Source organism: Erythranthe guttata, chromosome 1 (assembly GCF_056151865.1).
Source record: "Erythranthe guttata isolate IM_541 chromosome 1, IM_541, whole genome shotgun sequence".
NCBI classification, from domain to species: Eukaryota; Viridiplantae; Streptophyta; class Magnoliopsida; order Lamiales; family Phrymaceae; genus Erythranthe; species Erythranthe guttata.
The window spans coordinates 6,665,786-6,682,132 of record NC_142533.1 but is presented as its reverse complement, the minus strand read 5'-3'; the positions used below and the strand labels follow the sequence as shown (position 1 = coordinate 6,682,132).

Below are 16,347 nucleotides of genomic sequence, written 5' to 3'. Positions count from 1 at the left end.
TTTACAAATCAAAAATAAATAAATTATATCAATATATATTGCATTAGTATATAAACTATGAAATTAAATAGGACAAATATCTTTTATAGTCCCTCAAATATACATTTAGTCTCACTTTAGTCCCTCGTCTTTAAAATGCATCAATATTACCCTCCATCTCTAAAATTGACCCAGTATCATCCTTCTCTTAACATTCCATTAACATCTAACGAAAGTAATCCAAAAATGGAATATTCCCTAAAATAATTGTATTATTTTGCAAAACTAAGGGAGAAATAAAAGAATAGAAAATTAAAATATATATATATATATATGACTAAAAATAATATTTTTTTGATCATTTTTTTTTATAAGAGTTTGAATGATTGTTACTTGCGCATTTAATAGTTTCGCAAACAACAATTAAATTGTGCATGCTGCATGCAAGTAAGAATCCTTTTTCTATTCCAAAGACCATTATCTTATACACGTGAATCTCTATAAATTAATACAGTTGAGACTAATAAAACTCTATTATTAATTTAGCAAAATATTAGTTTTTTGAACTAATAATTTAGTATGTTCTTATCGAGTCGCGACCGAAAGAAATTATTATTTAAACAAGATTATTACTTTATCGAGTATTAATATATCAAGGTTCTACTGTACTCTTCTATGTCCTAAGTAAAATTGTATCAGTATATATGTAGGAGGGTACTATATATAGAATAAAATTGTGTATGCTAATATAGCATTATATATTATATATTTTATATATATAAAACAAAATAAAAATATGACCGTTGCAGTTTTGCGCCCCCATCCCACCCCCACTCATATATATATATATATACACAAACTTATAAGAGTAGCATTTTAATTTGTTGTTTATAGGTTCACTCAGATTCTTTTAAGGAAAAAACAACTTATTCCCATAATTCTTGTTCCAAGAAACTAAATTCTCATTCTCTCCTTCAACTCTCTGTCAGATATCATTATTCTCTTCATCTCTACAATATATTTATTTATATCTATATACATATATATGTATATATATGTGCCACTTAATTAGCTTAGATTAATTAGAAGCAAAAATAAATAGAGAAATTAAATATGGCTGGTTTTATCTTCTCCTCTTTTATTAATACTCATAATAATATTTTCATAATTATTAGTATTCTCTTCACCTATTTTATTTCTTTACATGCAGGAAATGTAGTGAATTCAGCCACCGCCGCCGCCGCCAACAATACTGCAGCGGCGGCTTCGAATTCCAGCAGCAAGCACGGCCACCACAAATGGGTGGGGCCCTCCGGCCACCTCCTCATCACCGTCGACGTCGGCGGCTCCGGTGATTTCCGGTCAGTTCAAGCGGCGGTCGACTCTGTCCCGGAGAATAACCGCAAGAATGTGCTTATTCTTATCGGTGCCGGTTATTACATGTAAATAAAATCTGCATTTTGTAATAATTCACTCTCTCTCTCTCTCTCTCTCTCTCTCTCTCTATATATATATATATATATATATATATATATATATATATATATATATATATATATATATATATATATATATATATATATATATATATATATATATATATATATATATATATATATATATATATATATATATATATATCAATTTAGCATGCAGTTTAATGATATATACACAACTTATAATTATACATACAATTCATGTTAATTAAGTGTATAATTTGTAAATTAGATATAATATAAAAACTTCAAATATATAATTAGACGAATTAAAAATTATAATAAATTAAAGATCCTTATTTTTAATTTTGAGAATTATTTTGTTATATATGTGCCTTTAATTTTTATTTTATTTTAAATTTTATCGTAGCGTGTATATATTTGGTCTATACATGTTGAAATAAAATAAAATTCTGGCTCCGTCACTAAGTAATTTATGCAAATAAAATTGACAAAATTATATTTGACAGAGAAAAAGTGGTGGTACCGGCGTGTAAACCGTACATAACGTTCGAAGGAGCGGGTAGAGAGACGACGTTTATAGAGTGGCACGATAGGGCAAGTGACAAAGGACCCGACGGGCAGCAGCTTCGCACTTATCACACCGCTTCGGTCTCCGTCTTTGCTCCTTACTTCTCTGCTAGAAATATCAGCTTCAAGGTATTAATAATTAATACAATTATTTAATTTCTCTTCTTTTTATATTTTACATGTACTAAAAAATTGTGTCCATTTTTGTTTATGATTAATAATATATTTATTTCATTACATATATTCTAAGTTATAAAACAATGAATAACACTAATCTAAAATAGTTATCTTCTTGTTTTTTTTTTTTTTTTTTTTTGTTTTGTTGTAATTGCAAGCTAGTAACTATAATTGTGACTAGTGTAACCCATCTCAATTTGTTATTGTATGTTAATTTGTTGCTTTTACTTATTTTATTTAAATTATTTGAATTATTTGAAAAAACAAACAAACAAACAATTAACAAATATCATATTATAATAAGATCCAAAACCCTAATTTTTTTCACCTTAATTCAAAAAGTGGTCCAAATTGTAGCCATGGATGTGCAATATGACCGTTTTGACATGTCTCTATCTTCATTTATATTTGTTTTTTTACATCATCACATGCATCCAAAAAATATTTTACATTATATTCTTTTCATTCAGTAAAAAATAAAAAATATATTGATATATGATTTTTTCCTTTAGTTCCTTAAAAAAAATTAGAAAACAAGCGATAAATGTTGTTTTGTTTGAATATGTACATGGATGGTTGTAGAATACGGCACCGGCACCATTGCCCGGGATGCAAGGGTGGCAGGCGGTGGCGTTTAGAATATCGGGCGATAAGGCATTTTTCTCCGGGTGTGGATTTTACGGAGCGCAAGACACTCTTTGCGACGACGCGGGCCGCCACTACTTCAAGGAGTGTTACATTGAAGGCTCTATTGACTTCATTTTTGGCAATGGCAGATCCATGTATAAAGTAAGTACCTACATTAACTAATTTCAATTTCATTATTAGTTAATCTCTTCTTTTTATTAATTAATTTTTTTTTGGATATTATTTTTTTATTATTTTAGTACAAAAGTGAATTAGGTTAGAAAATGTGGCATTTATTTACTTTTGTCCATTGGAAATGGTGCAGATGGAGAAAAGCTGATTTTTCCTTCTGTCTGCTCTCTTTTTGTCTTTAGCATCTTTACAAAATTGAATTTCAAAAGGATTTCTTGCCTGTTTTTTTTTTCATGCTTCAAAAGCTGCACGCACGCACGCACGCGCCTTCTCCTAATTACCATATCATGGTTATATTAATTTTAAATTCAAGAAAATTGTTTTTATTTTTGTTTTTGGATGACTTTTTTTTTTTTTTTGTTAAATTATGGTTGGATATATTATCTACACAATTGATTCTTTTAGATCTCATGATAATATTTATCAAAAAACCATGATGTTTGGTTCAATTTTCATCTTATTTTTTATCTCTTTTCAAAAATGAATTTGTGTTTGTTAAGATTTCCAAAAATAATCCTCATATGAATATTAAGTTTATCTGCTACGGTAAAAAAATATCTTAACTACAAAACAAACAAATATCATTTTATTTTTCAAATTCTTTTTCTAAAATATTATTTTTTCAACACATTTAAATATGATTTGACTGTTACAGTGTCTTTAACCTCGTCTCAAAGTATAAACAAACATTAGTTTAATTCTTAAATTATTTCCTCAAAACATATTTCCCCAAAATGAAATGAAAGTAACTCCAAAACGAATCCAAACATACCTATAATTTCAATTAATTGCTTAAGGTGTTTTTTTTTTTTTTTTCTTATTATGAGAGATTTGACTGTATGAGATGAAAAATATCGGAGTGGATTTTGAATATCACTTTCAAAATCGGATTCACTAGCAAACAAATTATCCGATTTATTAAGTCGGGCTCTCGCGTTAATTTAAAAGTATCGTCAAATAATTTTTTTATTTACTTATTAGTATATTAAATTTAATTAATATGCCAAAATTAATCAAAACACGACATAATAACTAAATATATTTTCTTTATACTTGGTGCAGAACTGCGAGCTCCACTCAATAGCGACGAGATTTGGGTCCATAGCGGCCCAAAATAGAAACTCACCGGACGAAAAAACCGGATTCGCATTCGTGAATTGCACGGTAACGGGTACGGGCCCACTTTATGTGGGTCGGGCAATGGGTCAATACTCCCGGATCGTATTCTCGTACACGTACTTTGACGACGTCGTTGCTCACGGAGGATGGGATGATTGGGACCACATTAGCAACAAGAACAAGTGAGCCCCTTTAAACTAATTAAATTTTACGAAATAATTACTAACTAATATATAATAGGAAAAAATAACTAATTGAATTTATATACTTGGAAAATAAAAATAAAAAATACAAAAAATGCAGGACAGCATATTTTGGAGTGTACAAGTGCTTCGGGCCGGGAGCAGCAAGAGTACGTGGGGTATCGTGGGCCCGAGAGCTGGACTATGACTTGGCCCATCCATTTCTTGCCAAGAGTTTTGTTAGGGCCAGTTTGGTTGGGCTGATCCGGGTGGATAGTTCCTCTAATCCACTCGGATCTCAGCTTTGGTTGAGCCCAACGGGGTCTGGGATTGCACTTGGGCCCGGGTCCGGATCAAGGATTTACCGGATCTCCCATCAGGCCAAAGGAGGTGAGATTGGGTAATCTCATCCAACTCTCAGCCCAATCAACTACCTATATTACTATTATGCCCTGAATATTTATTTCTAATTACAAGACTACCCCATATATATATGAATTACCCCAAAAATTATTGTGTTAGCCCTAGAATTTTACCGACATAGCAATACACGCCGTTCTTCGTTCTGCCTTTCTCCACTGTGGTCGGTTTTTTCACCGAGGTAATTTTTCCGATAATCAACTCATCTAGGTTCTCTAACACGCTTCTTTCTTCGTTTTTTAGGCCCCCCTAAACCGGTTGAAGAATAATCAACTCATCACAGATTGATTTCTTATTTTTCATACTTCACTAGTTTTTTTTTTTTTTTTTGGTTTTTTCCGATAATCAACTCATCACAGATTGATATCACAGATTTCTTCAAATGCATCCGAGTATTGTTGAAGAATTTTGGGTTTATATGGGTTTCGATTTTTTTTATTGTTCTAATTATCCGTTCCTTCATCTCGTAATTAAATTTATTTGTTTCCGTTTCGGAGGTGATTTTCGATTTTGGTTTCGTAGTAGTTCGTAGTTTGCCCGGGCTGATTCTGTTATGGCCGAACGATTCCGGTGTTGCAGCTGGTTGACGGTTGGCTGTCGATTATCCCGGTTCTGCTACACGACGATTTAAGGTGAGTTCTCCAATGGATTTAAACTCTTCTTTTAGATTACAGATTAAGGATTGAGAAAGGTAGCATTTATTTGGAAAAACATATTTCATCTTTTTTTTGGGAAAAAGTAGTACATTACCTCATTCTTTGTTGGAAAATAACCATTATTTGGAAAAATAACCAATTAGTGAATTAGAATTAGTTAATATTAAAGTCAATTAGTGAAATAATATATGATGTTACTCAGTATAAATTGTTTGGCCTTAATATTGTTTGGCATAAACAGTATATAAAGAATGCAATTAAGTTGTTTTTTTTGTAATAGTTTACGATAGTTATTTCATCTTTGCTTGCTCTAGGAGTTGGTTTATATGTTTCATATGTTTGAGAGAGGTTACAGGGTCTGGAATGTGAAATTTAGTTGTGAATATGTTTTTTTCCCCCCAGCCAGTGTAAGTATTTGCGAAAAGAAATGTATGCTTAATCAGATTAGAGGAACAAAAGAATACTATATTAATCTGTTGAGACTAAGGTAGATTGGAAATATGTAATCTCTGATTGTTGCTGTTTCCCTCCGTTCCCTATTAAGTGTCGTTTTTAGCTTTACAAAATGTGTCTTGATTTTAGGTAGAACACATTAAAAATATTAAAATAAACTTGATTATTTAATGATGTGATAAGAGAGAGATAATACTAATAGATGAAGTAATAAGGTTAAAACAAGAAAATATTGTTTTTACAATATATATAGGTGGTATATATTGTTTATACAGGGAATCAATATATTACTATAATTATAACCGTGGCATTTTTTATGTTGTTTACTAAATAGGATCACAATTGTTAATGGCGAACACGAGTGAGAAACAAGTAATAGTTTTCGCGGTGTATGAATTAGTCGAACAAATGCAAGTACTGTTAACAATGCTTAGTAGGCTCATCCATTTGCTTCTACGTCGCCGCCGGGTCAATAATATTGTCGGTTCATCGTATAGTATGAGGGGTAAGATACCTGCTCAAGTCCGAAATTTGACTTACATAATTAGAAATCCGACAATGGGTTCCGGAACGGTTACTTAGGTGTGTTGGAACAACACATGGCTCTAAAATTCCCCGGGACCGACATTAAGGCGGATCCTATGATTTTATCAAAGCTTCACGTTTGGAAAAAACAATATGGCTCGCTTTCCCAAATGCTTTCAAAGTCGGGATTTTGTTCGAATGAGTCGGCGAACACCATTGATGTAATTGACGATCAAGTGTGGAACGATTATGTTAAGGTATTCTTCTACCAGTTACTATACATTAACGTAATTGCAACCCATAATGCGAACCAATTTAATGCACCTCCTCCATTTTCATTTATTTTGTAGTTCGATTCAAATGCCCGGTTGATGCGCTATAAATCATGGCCATATTTCAAAGATTGGACAATCATCTTTGGAAAAGATCGGGCTACGGGGGAAAGTGCCGAGGCTCTCGCCGATGCGATCAACGATATATCGAAACAAGATAAAGAAGCGGGCGACGATTCAATGGGTGGAGACCACATACCGCAACCTGCCATGCACTCCAACGAGAATGACTCGGAGAACATGTCCTCATTGCACGGTGAAGGTTACATGTCTAACATGCAAGGTGAAAGGACTTCAACCTCACATCAATGTAGGGGTAAAAAGAAAGGCAACAAGCGTTCCCGAAACGATGACCTCGATGGCCGTATCGTGGATATGATGGCGGATATGACTAGGACTTTTGCGGAGACTAAAACATGCCTAGGCGAGTTGGCCCACCGTATCGGTTTTGAGCACGATGCGTCGACTACACATGTAAGAAGGTGTTGGATGCCCTATCGCCGTTATGTTTAGGTGTCGAGGATAAGATTACTGTCGCTAAAGCCGTTTGCAATAGCCCAACCGATCTCGACATCTTTTTTGGATTAAATGAAACCGAAAAGGGGGTTATGGTTCGAATGATCCTCGAAGGGCGCTACTTCGGTTAGCTAGAATATCATCCACTCACAAGGTGAAGAAACTTTTTCCCGTATTCGGACCCTATCTTGCGTCGTTATTTGCATTGAAGACATTTCTGTTAGTTTTTCCGTATGAACTTATAAATTTTGTGTATTATGGCCGATTATATGTCTGTAAATATTCTGTTAGTTTGGAGCTACTATGCCTAAATGGTAAGCTGAAAAAATATTTTGTTATTTAGGAGCTAATGGTCAATTTTAAACAGGTTCACGGGTTGTGTAATATTCCAAGGTTTTTGTCAATATGCATGTGTTATATTCACATTGCAACAGGTCGTAGTTGCAGGCCTTCGTGCAGATTTTTGTCAATACGCATGTCTTCGTGTTTTTTTTTTTTAATTTCATAGTAATTGGTTTATGCAATTGCGAAAGTTTCATTGTGCTCGGTCATTGATTATAGTGTGATCAATTACAACTTTAAATTTTATATGAACAAACATCTGTATCAACAAATTTAAACAAACAATGTTAAATATATAAATATGTATTAACTACGAAAAACAGTAGTATGAACAAAATGTAAACAAACAATATTAATATATATTATCGCCCATGGGTACGGAAATGAAAATTAAAATTACAAACCAAAATACAAAGTCAGGAAAATCAAATACTAATACCGAAAATCTTGCCGACTACATGGAAGTGGGAAAATAATACGGAAAATATTAGGAAAAACTAGCCGAGATAATGGAGATTGGAAAATTTGAACTCCCATTGATCAATGGAGTCTCCAAGTACAACACATGCGTCAAAGTATGACCTAGTAATCGTTTGCCCCGTCGATTGGCCCCTTGCCGTTATCCTTATTCAATGGGTTCTGTAAAGAAATATTTTACAAAGTGTCACGTGTATAATATAAATAAATATAAAGGGGTTGAAAGGGGTGGAAATGTAATTATCCGAAAATGTTAGGGCTGATTTCATAATTGCAGTAAAATGGGAGGAAAGAATGGGTGGTGTAAACAATATTTTTAATATTGTCAGGTGTATAATATAATAATAAAAAGGGCTTGCAAGGGATGGAAATGTAATTATACAAAAATATTAGGGCTGATTTTGTAATTAAAAGTGAATGGGAGAGGAAAAGAATGGGTGCAACAAGCAATATTGTAAAAAATACTGGGGTAATATAATATTAAAAAGGGATTATGAGGGGTGGAAATGTAATTATCCAAAAATGTTAGGACTGATTTTATAGTTACAGGAAAATGAAAGAAAATAATGGGTGCAGTTGGCAATAATTTAAAATTTTCAGATGTATAAACTAATAATAAAAATACCTTCCAAGGGGTGGTAATGTAATTAACCAAATTATCCCACTCAATCCTCCCAACCATTCCTGAGATTGGCTCATTCGGATTCAATCCTACAGTTCCATATCCAACCAACCAAACCCGAGATACCATCCATACTTCACTAATCCATACAGTGTCATTTTCCAATTAAGCCCCAATCCCATCCCACCCCATCCCTCCAACCAAAAGGGGCCTTAATGGAAGACACTGGATTGCACCCTCAGATGCTTAATTTTTTTTTTATAAATATAATATATCTCAATTCTTTTATTATTTTGCTGAATATGTACTATATTTCTAAAAGAAAAAAACATTATTCAATTCATTTAATTTATTCAATTACAATAAGGTTCTCAAAATTGTGGCATTTGTTATTGCTTAATTCCACTTAGCAACCCTTAAAATGTAGCATTTTGGCACTCTATACCTTGAAAAAAATTTAGTAGCATTTTGCATCCTCGAAACACAATAAATCATTCACAATGCACCATGAATTGAATATTTAATACTCAACGAGGGTAGTATCATTTTTTATTTCAAGGGTGCAACATAACAAATTAAAGTGTTATTTTCTTCTACCTCTAACATAATTTTGAGCATACAAAATGCAAAAAAAAGAAAAAAAAAATAAAAAAAAGTAAACGAATTACTGAAAAAACTATATTTTCTTACTAATAAAATAAAATTTTCTCACTAAATTATTTGATTGATGGATCATTTATTGTAATTAGTTAAAAAAATGGATGATATCTTTGGAAGAAATAATAATTTTCAAATAAATTGATAACAGGATTTCTCATTGTTCTTTTTATTTTTTGTAAATTTTTTTTTTAATATGTTAATGAGATGTATTTTATTTTTTGTACTTTGTAGTTTCTAAAGGACCAACGAATATAAAAGAAATTATTAAACATTAGCATCCTAAACAAAATACCACTAAAAATATTAAATTACATTCATTAGCATAAAAAATCATTCATGGTGCATTATCAATGCCAGGTAATAAACATATAAAAAATTAAAAAATGCAGAAGCATATAAACAAATCTTGCTGTCATTGCAAAATATAATCTGGTAAATTCAAATGTAATAAAACAAAAAAAAAAAAAAAAAAGAGAAACAAAGTTTAATGAAAAGAGATATCAGACAAAAGGAAAATAAAATTACAGAGCAATTGTGTGTGTTGTCTCACATAATACAACAACCCTGTTGAGACTCGAACATCTCCGGTGATCTGCAAACATCAACAGACCAAATTCATCAGCTATTCTGCTCGGTAAATAAAACCCATACATTTATGTAATATGTAAAGCCTATAAATGAACGCACACAATTTTATCGGACCCAATATAACATAAAATCAAATAAATCAAATTGGAGTTAAAATTGTTATGGGAACTCGTGTTTCTTGGTTGGTGTTTGCAAAAGCTTTTGCAAAAATAGAAGCTGGTGATTATGAATAAAGCTCGAGATAATTGCTTATTTTTAGAGGTTGGAGGTGTTCACAAAAAAAAAAAAATAAAAAAATACAGCTTTAACCAGCTAAAGAATAAATTAAGAACACAAACATGCAATGCAATTTCTCCATCAATTATAAAAGTGATTTTAAACCAAAAAAAGTTGTTGCATAGATACAATGGAAATTATAACTTAGAGCAGCTTATTTTAAGAGAAACAAATGCAAAAGTATACACTGCAAACACTCGCAAACAAATTATGGACCGAAAAACTCATAATCTGTTTTCAAAGTTTCTGCAAACACCACCCTAACTCCAAACCAAACAGCTATTCCGTTTGTTTTAGTTAAACCTCTATAAATTAATACAGCCGGACCTTGCAAAAATTCTATTCATTTAACGAAATATTAAATTATCGAACTAATAATTTAATACGTTTTCACCGAGTCGGGACCGGGATAAATTATTTTTTGTGCGAGGTTATTAATTTATCGAGGTTCTACTGTAAACAAGACTTGCCTCATCCTCATGACTAGTTGATCTTTTTTCCTATATTTAGATTTAGCTTCACACGAGAAATCATATACCATTGGCTTACAAGAAATTGCGCATTAAAAAACGTTTTAAATTTCATTTAAAAGAAATTTAACTTAGATATATACTTACAATTGTCCAAGAGTTGATAAATCAAAGTCGGGAGCGAGCTCTTGCACAATATCATTAGGTGGTTGGCCACACTCTTGCATTTTCTGCATGAGCTCAACAACCTTGTTGAAGTTATCTGGCTCAGCTTCGTATACGTTGTTTAGTTCTTTTATAAGCTCGTGCTGCCGTGAATATCGGGAATATTCTTCCTCCGTTAGTTTTGATTTGTTCTCAACCAACCATATTGGATATCGCTCCCCAATTTCTTTCATGGGTTCGTAAAGGATTTCTTTTGAAAGCAGTTGTTGCATCATGGTTTCCACCATCGACTCCATATCCTGCAAATACGACCCCAATATTTACAATTAAATGGGACTAAAAATTAATAAACAGAATTTTTACATAACTATTTGTAAGATGAAATATAACTTAACTCATGCCACAGAAAACAAGATCGACAAAAGAAAGAGAATAATGAATATTCAAAAGTAAATCAAATTCAGGGACGAAAAGGTAATCGCACCAAATATCTGCATTTCTGAATACCAAATGACTTCACTACCCTGCCGGGTACGGTTTTTTTCTTTTATCGTATCTCCGAAATCCCTAGTCATTTACTTTGCCAAATCGATCCATCTTTCCCATTACTCCATTAAAAATACCTTGTTATAAATCTAACATGAATTGTTTAGGTGCTTAAAATTTATACTTCGAAAAAAAATATTTGGTTATTGATAATAAAACGCGAAAATATACTCAGAGACGTCGAATACAATTCTCATTGTGCATCGGTTTTATTGGATGACTTCTTTCTGAGATTTCTATAGCAAGGTTTTGTAGATATGTCTCGTAATATTCCAATTTTACGAGACCAGTGTTAGTGAACTGATTAATATCACCAAGAATAAGATACGTATACTACTAAGTACTACCACAGGTGATTTTTAAAACCTTACAAATAGCACTGAAATTTTATTCAAATCTATGCCACTGCTAAAGTTTATGACTAGTAAAATATTCAAGTCGTGCCCACTCGATTCATGTAAGACACGGTTATTTTTACACCTAAACAACAATGTTGAAGGTATTATACAAGAAAATGCAAACTCCCGACATTAACTATTTTTTTAGAGTGCATCTGAATCGGAGAATTTGGATTAGAGAGAGGACTTCAAAAGAGATGGATTTAAAAATTCACCATAATGACTCAACAACCGACACAAAATACGAGCTTAAGATTTGAAATCGATTGCAAAATGAATTCATGGATTTGAAATCATCCCTTCAAAGCATCCAATCCAAATGAAGCCTTACGAGTATTTGATTTGTACTTGTGTGGAGTTTTAATCTCGAAGGAATTACTCGTTTCCAATTTAATCGTAGTTTAGGCAGGCTCCTATAGATTCTTGAAATACAGCACGTATTTTCTCGAACATTACTCAGCAGAGAAAAACTATGAGATATATCAAACGCACAACACCTCTTCAAAGCATACGCTATCAAATTTGAATTCCCAATCTCGAAACACAGGTATCGAATTTGAACTCTAAATTTATGCAATCGGAAGATTAGGATAAAAAGAAAAAAAAAACATGAAGAAACACGAACCTGAGAGCCGGCAAGCTCCTCAAACTGCTTGACCCAATCCTCCATCATCGCATCTCCACCGAAGCTATCACCGCCCACCGGGGGGCGGGGCCCGGTCACCGATTCCAACCCTTTAACGGCCTCCCTCGTTTGCTCTCTCAGCTTATCGAGTGCCTCAGAAGTACGCGATTCTTGCTTCGGCTGTTGTGCTAATTTCTGCTTACCCTTTTTCTTGCTCTTCAAATCCGGCAAACCCATACCTAATCCTTGAACACTCCCACTTACCAATGTCGAACTCTCTTGCTTGTTATCGCTATTTTTATCCAAACCCCTATTATGAACACAAATAAAATATCAAATAATGAACATTAAAACCTAAATTAAGGAAAACCTAGAAAATCAACCCCCAAAATGTATGGCGTAATCCAATTAATTCTCTACTACCTTCATACAACAACAAAATTATAAATAAATAAATTAATTAAAATGAATACGTATTTTAGAGAGAGAAAACATGCCTTCGAGCAGAAGAGGTGAGATTAAGGCTCTGAAAATCATCCAACGCGCCTGAAAATCATTCCAAAAAACGTAAAAAATCATCTCCTATCTGCACCGTGTTCATATTAATCCAAAATTAAAAAAAAAAAAATTAATAAAAAAAAAAATTAAACGAGAGAGAGAGAGAGGTTTTCTTACTGTCGAGGAGTTGGTCTAAATCGTCGGAGTGGTCGGCCATGGAAATTTCCTTCGAGCTCTCTCTCTCTCTTCAACAACGATGGTATTATCACCGCTTTATTTACAGGGAAGAAAGGTTTATCAGAGTTTTTGGATTAAAGCCGATGAAGGGAAGTATGGATGACAGTCCAACGTTTTCTTGCTGTGATTTTCATTTTGGCCCCTTCTATTATACTTGTATTACATTTTTTACCTATTCCAAGTAATTTGTTTAAAATATATATTATTGCTCTTTTCGATAAGAAAGGAAAATTGGGATTGGATCCTAGTACTTTAGTGATATTAAATGATTGATAATTGAATAGAGTAGAACTTGATAAATTAATAAACTCGATTCAATAATAATTCTTTCCGTCTTCACTTGGTAAAAATGTGCTGAATTATTTGTCTAATGATTTAATATTTCGCTAAGTTCAATAAAATTTTGTTAGTTCTAACTGTATTAATTTATAGATATTTTATTGTATATGTATTGAGTATTACTAAATAATTATTTATGTATTTCTTTCTTACATGTATGTAAATTTCAACTTAAAAGAAAAAAACAAAAGTTCACTGTACAAAGACATGTGTTGACATTGAAATTTTGTCAGAAAATTGGGATTAAATACAAGTTAATAGTCCACAAATTGATTATTAATTTGGATCCAAATCAAATTTCAAAAATTCCATAATAAATTTGAAATTTATATCAAAGTTTATAATAAATATAGATTTTATAAATATGTTATGTAGGTTAGCCTGAAATAAGTACTAAATTCTCATTCATTTGAGTTAGCTATTTGGGCTTAAAATCTAGCCCATAAGAAGTAAGTTGCAAATGTTCAAGTTAAGCGGCTCAAGTTTCAAGTCAAGAAACTCTAAATCGAACCTATAAAAGGAGGTCTCAAATACATACACTCATACAAGGATACAAGCATCAAGCAAGGCGTACATCAAGTTCTCAAAAACTCTCAAGTCTCAAGCTCTTGCCACGACTAAGAACAACAACCGCGGAGGTTCTACATCATCATCAATGCACCATATCCACAAGACCTAGAAATCCCCAAATCAATTTCTTGATATCCATATCTACTTCTGCAAATCAAGGAATGAATCAAGCTTTCAATTCAAGAACAAACTTCGGCCATTGGATTAAATTTAGGAGAAGAATTAGAGGAATCAACAAAGATTGTTACCCATTTTCCCTTGATTAAATATATTTATTTGTTCCTATTTTTTTTCTTGTCTTACAATTTATTTTGCAGACATTTAAATTTGAGGTTAACAAATTGGCCCGCGCAGTGGGACTTTGCCTCTCATCTCCTCTCCTACATAAGAGCGCATATCCTTTTGTTCAACGATTCAATGGCTCCGAAGAAGAACCAAAACTCTTTGATCCAAAAGGCTGCCGAGATTGCCACACCTGTTGGTTTATCATCCATCGGGGGCATGATCAATGAATACAACTGCGTCAAATGGCTCAAGTTCCTCAAGCTCGGAAGAGATCAAGTCCAAATCTCAAGCCTTCACCACATTGCCGGTTATGGTGGTTGAAGCAACTTCCGTGGATGAGAATTGGCGCACTTGGCCCAAACAGTGGCTAAACTTCAAAAAATATTCGAAGACAAAGAAAGACATGAAAAATGCTCAATTAATGGATAAGTTGGAGCAGTCAGAGGTTGGGGAGTTTAGCCCCAAACGCGAATCGTATGCGCTTTGCAACGAGAAGACAAAACAAGTGGAAAAAGCACAACCCAAGACGGACTTTATGCAAGGTACAACTCATTCTTCAATGTTTGTTGCCACGCTATCCGTTCAATAATTGCAAGAGATGATTGCCAATACCATCAAAGTGCAATATGGCGGATTGACGCACTGAGGATGCCAGTGGGATACCAAACCCGAATGACTTCAACAATTCGACAGAAATGGGAATCCCAAGCAACATATTGCTCATTTCATCGAAACGTGCAACAGTGTGGGGACTAACGACGATTTCTTGGTGAAACAATTCGTAGACTCAAGGGAAATTTTTTCGACTGGTATGTCGACTTGGAGCCCGAGTCCATCAATAGTTGGGAAGGGATGGAACATGAATTCTTGAATCGCTTCTACAACACATGCCGTATTGTGAGTACGATCAAGCTTACCAATGCAAAACAGTGGAAATATGAGTTGGTTGTGGATTACATCAACCGTTGGCGTGCGCTAAGTCTAAATTGCAAGGATAATCTATCAGAAGTGTCAGCAATCGAGATGTGTATCCAATGCATGCATTGGGGACTTCTCTATATTCTTCAAGGAATTAAGCCCCGAAATTTTGAAGAATTGGCTACTCGTGCCCATGATACGGAATTGAGCATCACTAACTATAAAAGTGATTTTACGGTGGACAATAAAAGTATGGAAAATAAAGACTGAGAAAGAGAGGAAGATCAACGTATGTTTAATGATAGACGTCAGCCTAAGTTGAAAGAAATGCAAGAAAAAGAATACCCATTCCCAGACTTTGATGTCTCGCAAATCTTTGATACGTTGTTGGAAAAGAAATTGATCTAGTTTCCTGAACCAAAACGCCCCGACGAGGCCGAAAAGGTAAATGACCCTAAATATTGCAAGTATCATAGAGTTATCGGCCATCCTATAGAAAATACTTTGTGGTAAAGGAAAATATCCATAGATTGGCACGAGAAGGAAAAATAATCATAGATTCCGAAGATGTGGTCAACACAAATGTTGCTAGCATCCCTCATGCCAGGTGTGCTCGTCAAGTCCTATCCTCTACAGTAGAAGAATCGTCGAAAACTCCATCATAGAACTAACCATGTCTAACAAGGTTCTATTCAGACATTCGGAAACTACGTTTAATTGAGGATTTGCAGGTGGATTCCATTGAGATTGTTTTCCAGTCTCTTTTAGATAATCAATAAACCCGATACTTACGTATTCTCAATCACGATCGGATCGTAGTTTCTTAATACTTCGTCCGAGTTGTTTCTACTTCGTGTCTAAAATCTTTGAACTTTTCAAAAGTTTCAGACTGGTACTTCATCAAGTACACATACCCATACCTTGGAATAATCATCGGTAAAGGTAGCAAAGTAGTTAAAACCACCCTTCGCACTAACGCTTAGTGGACCACATACGTCTGTATGGATCAAATCCAAAGGACCTTCGGCTCGCTCCATTTACCCTTTGTAGAGTGACTTGGTCATTTTCTTTATAAGGCAGGATTCACAAGTTTGTAGTGATTTCACATCGTCCAAAGTGAACAATC

At 33.5% G+C, this 16,347-nt stretch overlaps 3 protein-coding genes across 9 annotated transcripts; 2 read left to right on the top strand and 1 right to left on the bottom strand.

The window, feature by feature from the left end:
- The first annotated feature begins 847 nt into the window (after positions 1 to 847).
- Positions 848 to 8,985, top strand: PME5 (Pectin lyase-like superfamily protein). Its single transcript, XM_088819040.1, has 6 exons — positions 848 to 1,421; positions 1,946 to 2,135; positions 2,766 to 2,972; positions 4,065 to 4,303; positions 4,425 to 4,546; positions 8,862 to 8,985. The coding sequence occupies exons 1-6, from the start codon at positions 1,093 to 1,095 to the stop codon at positions 8,894 to 8,896; spliced, it is 1,122 nt and encodes a 373-aa protein (XP_088675166.1). The 5' UTR covers positions 848 to 1,092; the 3' UTR covers positions 8,897 to 8,985.
- Positions 4,788 to 8,001, top strand: LOC105956449 (uncharacterized). Of its 7 annotated transcripts, none has more exons than XR_016031605.1 (5): positions 4,788 to 4,904; positions 5,221 to 5,355; positions 6,167 to 6,614; positions 6,708 to 7,539; positions 7,968 to 8,001. XR_016031605.1 is itself a non-coding variant. In XM_088819032.1 (4 exons), exons 3-4 carry the CDS (start codon positions 6,432 to 6,434, stop codon positions 7,200 to 7,202), a joined length of 678 nt encoding a protein of 225 aa, XP_088675158.1. In that variant the 5' UTR covers positions 4,788 to 4,904; positions 5,221 to 5,355; positions 6,167 to 6,431; the 3' UTR covers positions 7,203 to 7,675. The 7 variants fall into 7 exon arrangements, 4 of the variants coding, with proteins under 4 accessions (XP_088675158.1, XP_088675164.1, XP_088675156.1 ...); XR_016031606.1 differs by having other exon boundaries at positions 4,804 to 4,904; positions 5,246 to 5,355; XR_016031604.1 differs by having other exon boundaries at positions 4,821 to 4,886; positions 4,967 to 5,355.
- Positions 8,986 to 9,702: 717 nt separating the features above from the next.
- Positions 9,703 to 13,272, bottom strand: LOC105962279 (peroxisome biogenesis protein 19-2). The gene is made up of 5 exons (XM_088819027.1): positions 13,050 to 13,272; positions 12,872 to 12,920; positions 12,375 to 12,684; positions 10,788 to 11,104; positions 9,703 to 9,898 (listed from the first exon to the last, which is right to left on the bottom strand). The coding sequence occupies exons 1-5, from the start codon at positions 13,087 to 13,089 to the stop codon at positions 9,853 to 9,855; spliced, it is 762 nt and encodes a 253-aa protein (XP_088675153.1). The 5' UTR covers positions 13,090 to 13,272; the 3' UTR covers positions 9,703 to 9,852.
- Between the last annotated feature and the right edge of the window lie 3,075 nt (positions 13,273 to 16,347).